Genomic DNA, 10,889 nt, shown 5'->3' on the forward strand with positions numbered 1-10,889 from the left:
CGGGACGCCGCCGGCTGCTGGCTCGGCTCTGCCCGGACTCCACGTTCCTCAGGATTTCCTGGGAACCATCCAGCTTCCCGGGGTTACGTGTCCTCTGGCTGCCCTTCTCAGATGCTGAGGCTACAGCACTTAAAAACACAAGCTCTTTGATTTTTTTTTTAATTTATTTTTTTTAACCCAAACAGCCTGGAAACGAGGGGCCCTGTTTGTTGACCTAACATGCAGATTCTGCTTCAACCAGGCAGCCCTTCTGCCATAGGCAGGAGAACCAAAATGACTGGAACAGGATCACCTGGAAGGCAGTCAGCACAAAAAAGACACAGACTTGCAGAGACGAGGGAGAGTTTCCTGTGATGCACGAAGGAAATGCAAACCCACACGGCTTCTCTCAGACCCTGGGAACAGCCCAGTGACTCTTTTGGCTGGGAGCTGGCAATAGCTTCAGGAGAAGATGGCATGGCATTCTCCACTTCACCCAGGCACCCCAGGTCTACCACTTACAGGGGCCTCCTGTTCCCTGTTTTTCTTCCTGCCCTAACTATGCTTCCTCTCCTCTGGCCACCCTCCCATACCAATGTGCCCATGCAACAGAGATCCGGGCCTGAATGCCCAGCACAGCTGCGCTAACACACATCCCAGCTAACATGCCATGAGCTAGGGATGCTGGGGAGACAAAACTGAGACAGAGCAGATCTAGAAGGGAAAAACAAGGATTTAATGGAATGAATGGAGAAACTCCCAAAGTCCACAGCTCCGAGACTCTCTGACACTCTCCACTCCAGGATCAGTCCTTTCTTTCTGCCCACCAGAAGGCTGGGGATGATCAGGAACACTGGTGCTTGATCTGCTCCTTCAGAGCCCTCTCCAGGGAGAGGATTAAGGTGCATTGCTAACTCCACACAGACCATCTCCACAATAGCCTCTTCCCTTCACATCTTCCAGAGGAGGGAGCTCAGTCCACAATTCCCTCTCTCGTTGGCAAGTGAAGAACCCTTGTGTTATCCCACAGGTGGTAAAGGCGGTACAGAAACTGTCCTGGGGGGAGGGAGAGCCACACTGGTCCTAGCAATGAGATTCGAGCTCTGTCAGCACCAGGAGGCCAGCTCTGGTGGAGGGAAGGGGATGTCCTGTGCCAGGCCTGGAGGGCAAGTCCTCAAGTGGGCAGGTGAGTTGTCGAAGCCTCTGGAAGGCAAAGGCAGGCATTGAATGCAGCTGCAAGGACAAAGGTCACCTGGGCCCTCCCCTTCCAGTCATGGGTATCATTCAGACAGCCAGGCAGAGCTGCAGGTCTGGTCCCTAAGTGCCAGAGATGTCTCAAATACGGACAATCAGCACTTCAGAAACAGAGGGGATAAACTCATCTTTGAACCACTTTTCCCAAGACAAGCACTGAGCGTGTGAGAGACCTGAGACATGGTAGGAAAGCTCCATCCTCCATTTGCTCCAGGCCAGGGCTAGAAAGCAGTCCAAAGAAAGGTTAGTGCCCAGGTACCTCCAGGTCACCCCTCCATCACAGACTGCAAAGGGAAAGCCTGCGCACACAGGTTTGGTTTTAAAACTGGGACAGCAAGCGCTTTAGGGGCTACCCTCTGCGTCAAGCAGTTGTGCCCACTCTTCCCTGTCCATGCTGGACACAAGGGTCAAGGTCCCATTGCTGTCACAACCCATTCTTGAGCACTTGCAGGAGGCAGAGAATAGGGGGGATCCAGGGGGTTCAGGGCTGTTTATGAAAACTCACCCTGAAACCATGAGCCATGGCAGGGATGGGATGCCTGTCTGGAGCAAAGTCTGGTTTGCCAGCTCCCTGCCCTCCCAATGCACACCCAGGGCAGCCAGTAATGGCTCACAGCAGCTCTTGGGAGCTGGGCAGGACCAGGACACTGAGGCTGTGATGGAAACTCCAAATTCCTGGTGATCCCATCCACTCCATCCCTATGGCCTCAGCATAGACCAGGGAGCTCAGCTGCTGACAATGCTCATGGGATCTTGACCTTTCTCAGAGCAAGTACTCAAGCCTCAGTCAAGGGCAGCCTTCAAACTGACTCGAGGTGCTGGAGATCATCTTTATCCTCTCCATCTAATGAACTTTTTCCTAATGGTGCTTGCAAAGAGACAGAAGCAATAAACAAAGTGCACCAAGAGGCAACAGCCAGCTTGGAGCAGCCCTCCAGCCAGACAGAACTTAAAAAAAAAACCAAGTCTGTTATAGCAATGGACTCATTCAATCGATTTATCCTAGGCTTCCTGCTAATTAACCTGCAACACACAAATTATCTCCCTGCAAGGCTGGACTTCAGCAGAGAAGCACAGCCCATGCCCTGATCCCAGAGCACCAGCCTTACCTCTCTGAGGGAGCCTTTGATGGTGGAGAGTTTGTAGACAATCCAGAGAGGGATGCACACCATGGAGGAGAGGGCCAGCAGCCAGCCCAAGGTGTCTCCCCACCATGGGTACACATACTTCTTGTTGTAAGTCAGTGGGGTGTATTTGATCAGAGAAAACAGGAAGGTTGCCTGGCAAGTTGGAAGACACCAAGAGAAAAAGAGCAAAATAATAATTAACACCATTAGCCAAGAGAGGTTTTCCTTGTGAGTCCACACCTGCACAGAGCCTCATGGTAACACAGGCAGCAACAGAGGAGACGCCAGTCAAGCAAGCTTTGCTGGGACAGCCCCCATGTGCAGTGCTGGTCATGGCAGCAAGGAGCTCACCCCACCAGCAGACACCTCTATCACTGCTTGAGCCAGGCCGCTCTCTGTTTGGCCCCATGCCTGGCCCCCAAAGCCATAAACATACAGAACAACAGGCTCCCATAGCACAGGCCACATAACCCCCTATACATATGCACATCGCTCTGCCCATCTTCTTCTCCACAGCTCCTCTTCCTGGGGACCCTCACCATGCAAACCGCTGGGGTGATGTAAAGCCAGCAGTATTTGATGATGGCCCATGGCCGGTAGCCGATCATATCTTCAATGTTATCGTAGAAACGCTCAGCACCTGCGGAAGAGGGGAAGGATGCCTTGCTGCTACCAGGGAAGCCGGGCAGCAGGGTCTGCATGTCGGGGGTCCTGCTTCACCACTGTTTGGGTGCTCCCCAGAAGATGAGGCAATAACCTCAGCATAGCGGACAGCACTATCAGGAAGCTCACCTGGAACGTGGCCAGCTTCAGTCTCTGTCCTGGACTAACATCCTCTTGCCCCAGAACAGCCCAATGGGTCAGCACAGCCAGCCCCTCAGCATCTCCCAGGCTGGGACCTGAACCCAGGTTTTACCCATCCCTTGTAAATGTCAAGGCTGAGAGAGGGCTCCCAAAAATGTTTGAGGGTCTTGGACTCCTCTGTACACAGGTTGGGAGAAGATTTCCCAACCAGCTCCAAGTCTCCAAGGAAGCAGGACTTCCAAAGCAGGGGCACATAGGAACATGCTGGGGATATCTTCCAAGCTGATCCCCCAGGGGCACCAAGTTAAGGGTTTAGAGGTCTGCCTTGCACTGCAAAGCAATTGCCAAGGTAAGCTACAGACGAGCATTTTAAGGATGGACCAAGCGAGGGCCTGAGAGACCAGAGCTGGAGAACCCCCCTGGTTCATACTCACCATAGACCCAGGCGATGCAGAGAGTCTCGAAGATGGCCACAAAGAGCAGGCACATGCCACTGGCAGCATAGTAATCAAAGAGCTGGAAGACATACATCCCACCCTGGGAAGGGCCAAGGGGGCAGTGAGGCAAGGCGGGGAGGGAGAGAGGGGAGAGGAATCAGGCACAGGCAAAGAGTTCCGAGAGCAGGAAACAAACTCAACATCTTCTCCAGAGCTGAAGGCACCTTCCTGTCTCTGGGACAGGGTTTTAGCCAACAGCAAAGGCCACGTCACTTGTGCTCAAGGCCTGATGGAGACATGCAGCCACCCTGCTCTCAGGAGTCTCAGCAACCCTTAATTCCAGGGCAGGGCAGGGGAGGGCAAGTGACTGCCAGAGATCATGGGGATATTTTAGGAGAAGACAAAACCAAAGCAACTCTTGTAGCTGGAAGTGAGGGTGAAAAACCCCTTAAGAGACACAATGCATCTGATTTACTCTAGCTTCCTAATTTGCAGAGGGAAGCAGCTGTGCATGAAGTTTTGCAAGCACTTGTTGCTGTGGGCCCTGAGGCTGGCAGCCTGGCTGTTTCACTGCCCAGGTCTGCAGGGCTGTCTGCAAAATGGGCCTGCAGCTAAGTCCAGGCACAAAGCTGCACGTGCAATAGCGAAGGCAGTTTTTTCAAAATTATGCCCAAATGAAAAAAAGCTGCAAAGAGCATCATGGCAGTATCAATCTACACACATACTGCTAGGAGCAGTTAAAGGTTTTAAACCAGAAGAGTTTAACTTCCAGGCAATTAATCACAACAAGCAGAATATATAGGAAATCAGTGTCATAGATACAGGGCACACTCGGGCCCACCACGTTTCCTTACGCCAAGTGTTTGCATAGCTCCATTCAGGAGAAAGGAGAAGGACAAAGGCACTCCCATCACCATACAACAGGCTACAGCTATAAAGGTTTGGCTTGTGTAAAGATAAATCTGTAACCAAAATATGAGCCGTCCAGAGCTCCAGTTATCAGTCTTGGCAGGAGAAGTGTCAGGACTCTGACTGGCACAAGGGGTGAGGGCTGGAAGGGAAAATGCGAACACCATGGGGAAGGAAGGGCTGTCTCCCCCAGGCACTGTGCAGCAGAAGGGGCCTCACCCACAAGCTCTTCACCCCACCACCCACCAGGCTCCCCTCTGCCAGTAGGGCACTCCGACCCAGCAAGCACCGCGCAGATGGTCTGAGCCCAGAATACCTCTGTGAGCATCAACAACCCGACCAGATAGGAGAGGATGGAGACCAGCAGGATGAGGGTCTCCCGGCGGTTCTTCTTGCGGAAGATGGTGGGATACATGTCCACAAGAGCTGTGACAAGGCTCTCCACACAGACAAACTGCAAAAAGCAGAGATCCCACCTCTATCAGCCTGTCCTGACCAGCTCCCCAGCCCTGATGACCCCACCTCAGCCACGTTCAAGCCTGTCCCAAAGAGATGGTGGCTTTTATCTGGCAGGGAATCACCCTGCAGCTGCGCCTTTACCTGGCTGTCCAGTCCCAGCAAAACAACCATCAGGAAGAAGAAGCACGCCCAGAGCGGGGAGAAGGGCAGCATGACCACAGCCCGAGGGTAGGCGATGAATGCCAGGCCAGGCCCTGCAGCGAGAAGGGCTTTCAGAGCAGGTAATGGCATGGCAGCAGCACAGCATAGCTGGTGCAGACCTGCCCAAGGCAGCCACCCAGCCAAGCCACAGACTGCAGCCATGCAGCCTCTTGATCCAGTTATATCAGCGCTGTGCATGAAACCCAGGCTCCTCAAGGGCTGGAGAAGCCCAGCAGGAAGGAAGGGAAAGGGGACACAGCAAGCTCAGGCTGCATCGCCATCAAGAGGGCTGGGAGCCAGGGAAAGCCTCAGAGCCCAGGGGAGCACAGCACAAGCCTGGGCATATGCCATGCAGGCACCTCACACCCCGCCACCCCCTCCCCCCACCACCTATCAAGAGATATCAGCTGCCTAACTCTAACCCTTGCGCTTAGAGGCAGCTTATATTGACCTCAAGACACAGGCATTGCATGTTAATATTTTGTGAGTGTGCATACGTTTCTCCCTGGTTTTTGGAGGCAGAGCAGAGCTGCCCGCCAGGATGGGAACCTGCAGGTGCAACAGCACTTGCTCCAAGGTGGGTACCCTGCAGGCATGCCCCTATCGCTGGGGTGTCATGTGGCAGCACCCGCACAGCCCCACCCCACCGCAGTCCCCACTCACCCGACTCAGCCACCTCAGCTATGGGCACACCCTGTTCCTCTGCCATAAAGCCCAGGATGGAGAAGATGGCAAAGCCGGCCATGAAGCTGGTGCCACTGTTGAGGAAGCAGAGAGCCACGCAGTCCCTGGGAGGATGAGGCACAGCATCAGCCAGGTGGGGGTCCAGCTATGACCCACACCCCATGGCAGCCCCCCGGGGCAGCACCCACTCTTCCATCCCAGCCACTGTGCCCACAGCAGGGCCTCTCTCCCAGCACCCCCACAGCTCAGGTCAGCACCAGGAGCTGCAGGAGGATGCCCCAGGGTGGGCAGCACAAGCAGGAGGCCCCCAGAGAAAGCCTCCTCCAAGGATGGCATAAAGATGCATTCCTCACCTAAGCTCCTACCTCATGAGACAGTCTTGCTGCACACCTACATGCCTGATTTTTTTAGTTTTTCCTCTCTCTTCACTGGTCCCTCATGTAGTAGAGAGTACCAGAGATTATTTTTGTCTGAGAAGGGGGCATGTTTTTTTTCCTTAATAGATTTCTCAGACCAGTTACAATCTCCTTGGTTCTCAGCAGTACTAGATATCTCCTGGTCCTCGCATTATGAGAAAAAAAATGAACAGAGCCATCCAATTTATTTTCTCTGATCTATTCCCTTTTGTCTCTGTTTCATCTCATTCTCATCCATCTACTCTTTAAACTAAACATCTCTTATCTATCCAATTCCTTTCCATGCTTCAGTCTCCCTGGCATTCTTGTGACTGCAACCCTGGGGACAACAATAACATTTGCAGCATCTTTCTGAGATATTCTGGACCAAACTGAATGCACCCCTTCTGGCATTTTGTGGCCCACTCTGACTTTACTAAACACTTCTTTGCAAATCTAGTGTGATTTTCTGTATCAGTCTTTAGGTATCTAGCATTTTGTGGGCTTCATGCTCCTCCCTGAACATCAACTAGATCTATTCACGGTCTGCAACCATTTTTAGAGAGAAAGTACAGTTCACGCAGAGCCCCTACGCCATACAAATTCAGATTATTCTTTCCAAAGCACAGCTCTTTGCATTGTCAAGGACTGCACAGCACCTAACATCATTGCTCTGCCTTTGCACTTGGTTTCTAAGGCAAGAGAGACTGAAAGAGGCCCACAAGGCGAGTCCCCACTAATCTGGCTGGTAAGGAGCATTCCACTCCAAGCTCAGCTAACTCAGTGGGAAGCCCACGCCAGAACCCCATGTCTCTGATTGCTATAAACAGCCTGCAGCCCACTCAAATTAAATTCTCAGTCATTTTATACAAATTCCCATTTATTTCAAATAGTTCCTTTTCTTTCCCGGTGTTCTTTCCCTGGATGTACGCATGACAGGTTCAACCCTCCCCCCTGGAAAGGCATAGGCTGGGAGGTGCTCTCCAGTCACCTGGCAGGTGGGAAGGGGTGTCATGGTGGAGGGTAACATGCAGGGAATGGCCAGAGCAAAGAGGTCTCTCCAGATTTTCACCTGAAAGGGAGACAGGGAGCCCTGATGATATCCCTTACTGTCCCAGAAAACGAGAAATGGTCTATGCTGGGTGGTACCATCTTGGACTACTGCCATACAAACAATGGTTCCTCCTGCCCACATCCTTTTCTCTCCCAGGTCACCAAAGGTTACACCTGGCCTGGGATAACTGAATGGGGCACCATGCCGGTGTCCCTCTACCCTTTTCAAGCCTGGTCCCGTCTTCCTACGTAAACCAAGGCTGCAGAGCACAGGACCAACTCCTTAAAACTGGGTCCATGCCTGGGAATAGGCTGGTCAGAGGTTTGACATCAAAACTAAGAATAATTTCCCTAGCAAAGCCAAATAGCATAAAGGGTCAGTGTGCAAACAGACATTTGTCGCCTTTCTATAGGATCTCCCAGCTGCAGTTACAGAAACCCTTTACAACCTTGCTGCTAAGCAGCCCCTGTCGTCATCTCCATGCTACACATCTAGACTGGAGATGCAAAGGGCTAATGCCCAAGGACATGCAGCAGGCCACAGACAGATCCATTATCTCTTCTTTTCCTACAGCTTTTTATCTTAAAACGGCATCTGGGAGGAGGGAAATTAAAAGGAAGAGGAGTCCCAGCCTAGCTACTGTTGGAAAGATGCCAAACAAGGACCATGTAGCCAGTGGTCTGCCTGGACCTTCCATGGCAATGACCACAATTTTGAATTTAAAAGATGTGGGGAGAACCCAGTGCCAGGAGCAGCACAGTCAGGAGAGAAAGGGTGGGAAGGGGGTTGGGTAGTTTTACCTAGAGGTGGCCTCTTCCACTCACACCAGCCTTTTAACCCCTGAAGCTGCAGCTCCAGATGCTAGATACATCTATGGCAAAATTAGTTTATTTTCACCTGACCACTTCAACTTGACAGCCTGGTTCTATCTGGCAACCTGGCCCATCTCTGTTCAAGGGCAGTCCAGGATGGGGAGAGTATGCAAGAATCAGAAGTCATATCTGCAGGCATATATGTAGACCATAGACAGTACATAAGAACCCAAAGCACTGACAACTATGCAAGGCACAAATGAACACAGGTAGGGTAAATACACAAGGTGAAAGGACTCCAGTCTAGAGCCATTAGATCTCACATCTCCGCTTCCTTTGTGGCTACTCATGCGTCCATGTAATAGGGAAGGTTGTGGTGTGGGCTAGGGTCACAAAGCTAGTGAAGAGGATCTGACTTTGCTGGGTCTCAGCTGGTGTGGAAGAGGGGATTTGTCATCCATGGAACAGACAGAAATTTCCCTTGGGTAGAAGGCACAGAGAGCTGGATTTGGGGAGAAAAACACCTGGAAGGAGTATTCCTACACCTTGAGTAGAAACAGAAAACATGACACTTCAAAAGGCCAGTAGCCTCCAGCAGTTCAGCAGCCTCTGTACACTGGTGTTTAGGGAGGGGAAGGCTCTAGGCAGCAGAGCCGTGCTCCAGTTACCTGTAGCAGTTGTTATGGTATTTGTTATAGCTGCCCAGAGCTGTCAGGCATCCCAGACAAATTGCATATGAAAAGAAGATTTGAGTGCCTGCATCCATCCAGACCTGCAAGGGAGATGCAAACACAAGTGAGAAGACAAGGCCAGCACAGAGCGCAGACACTGCAAGGATGCGAAGAGGCAGAGCCCCAGGGGCTGCCGTGACCAGTAGAAAGGCCAGATATGGGGGGGTCAGCAATACCCAGTATTTAGAGAGGCCTTTTCTAGGGCAGGTTATACAGTGCCAGGAATTACAGTGCTCAGTGAGGTACCCGGGGTGTTAAGAATGCCAAAGGGAAGGGATGCCCTGGGAGCCTTGCAAACCCACAGCACATGTAGCTCTTCATTGTCATCTCTTTCTTCCTTGGACAAACCTGCAGAACCTTGTGACTCTCCAGAGCCTCCCAGCAGTGAGAGACTGGATGTACACTTTCTATGAGAGTTGAAAGAGCCCTCTGCTAGCAGAGGAGGGGGACTTGTTTAGGGCAAGCCTGGTTTCCCACTGGGTGGCATGGATACATACAGCTTCTGGTGGTGGCCCTTCTCTCCAAGACCTAATTTAAAGGCTCCAAAACTTAAAAGAAAATTAACTGGGGAGGAGAGGAGTACTAGAAATAAACAGTTGTTTGCAAAAGACAGCTCCTGAAATAAAATACAAGAATGCTGTTACTCCCACAAGGCACCTTTGAACTCCGCTTCACTTTCACTGTCAATAACATGTCCCAGTGCTCCAAGGCTGACATTTGTCAATGCCAAATTTGATCTGAAAGCCTTGCTCTGTGCAGTCACCAATGCAACCACCATTACTGCCTTCTGCAGAGAACAGCAAAAGCAGGAACCAACAGTGAGGAATGAAGCAATGACAAAGATTACTAATTAAACTCTATTTTCTAAGATCTTGCTTTGTAAGGGGTTTATAAAACAGAGATAAGACAATCATTCAGCCAATGCTTGAAGGGCAGCCACATTCTAGAGATGAAGGAGAACCTAGTCAGGAAAGAAAAGCAGAAAAAAGTATTACTGGGACAACTTTAATGAGAAAAGTCTCCATTTGGCTATATCCTCCTTTACCAGAGTAGCAGTGCTGGTGAGCCCTCAGACAAACAATAGCCTTGCCCCAGGATCCCCTCTGAGAAGAAGTCCATTGTGGACCCAGTTCACAAGTTGCAACCAGATTTAACAGTTGGTAGAAACCTCAGGGATACTAACTACTTATGAATTACACAACAGCCAGGGAACAGAAAAAAGACAGGAACTCAGCATCCCCACTGAGAGTAAAGCTACAGGGAGGAAGAGTCAACCAGTGTTAAATATCAGATAAATCACACAAGCAAGAGACACGAAAAATATCCCACAGGCCGGAAAAGAATTGGTGCTTTACCACCCATGGTAGAAGTGAAATATCAAGACACCAAGCTTCACTGGCTCTGTGGCTTATGAAGTGGCTTATTTATAAAACCCAGTGATACCTCTGACTGTGTAGCAGAGACCAGCGTGGGGGCTGAGGGCTCCCTGCTCCATTGCCTGCTCTGCACAGCACAACACCCGTGAGGTGCACACTGGGCTGTGGAAGAGCGCAGACCCAAAATAATCTTTAGGGAATACAGGATCTGCCTTAGCATATGCTCCCATTTGAAGCTAGGCAGCCTGTGGCTGAAGCTGTAAATAAAGCTAAGCTTGGCTTGCAGAGCTTATGATCCAACTTAGTCAGCATGAATATGAGCACCAGCTTGGGCTGCATGGACTTTATTACCCATTTTAGAAGCTTACTGCAGCTCTTGGGCCAAAAACCAAGCCACCTTTGTGTCCTTCCCAGCCCCCTAGCAGTTCCCAGATTGCTTGGGGGGGGTCAACGGACTGCGACAAGGCTGATGTTGTGGGTGCTTCTGACCCACTAGTGATGGAGCCGAGCAGTGGCAGCAAGTTCCAGGACTGCAGGGGTCGGAAGGGGCCTCAACCCATCTGTGGTCCAGCCTCCACCTCAAGCCCCACATGAGAAGCACCACTGCCCACTCAGTCCTGTGGGCTCACAGGGGTGACAGAGACAACTCGCTGCAGAAAACAGCAAC

The 10,889-nt window shown here is 51.3% G+C and overlaps 1 protein-coding gene across 1 annotated transcript; it reads right to left on the reverse strand.

Moving 5' to 3' along the window:
• Positions 1–699: 699 nt before the first annotated feature.
• Positions 700–8,943, reverse strand: LOC104470063 (sodium- and chloride-dependent GABA transporter 2-like; the record flags this gene model as incomplete). The annotated part of the gene is made up of 8 exons (XM_010084851.1): positions 700–1,182; positions 2,343–2,513; positions 2,900–3,000; positions 3,599–3,701; positions 4,827–4,964; positions 5,111–5,223; positions 5,834–5,958; positions 8,784–8,943. Coding segments are annotated over 8 exons (1,031 nt in total), but the record flags the coding sequence as incomplete, so codon positions are not given.
• Positions 8,944–10,889: the final 1,946 nt, after the last annotated feature.

The sequence above is a fragment of the Pterocles gutturalis genome, unplaced genomic scaffold (genome assembly GCF_000699245.1).
Source record: "Pterocles gutturalis isolate BGI_N339 unplaced genomic scaffold, ASM69924v1 scaffold16895, whole genome shotgun sequence".
NCBI classification, from domain to species: Eukaryota; Metazoa; Chordata; class Aves; order Pterocliformes; family Pteroclidae; genus Pterocles; species Pterocles gutturalis.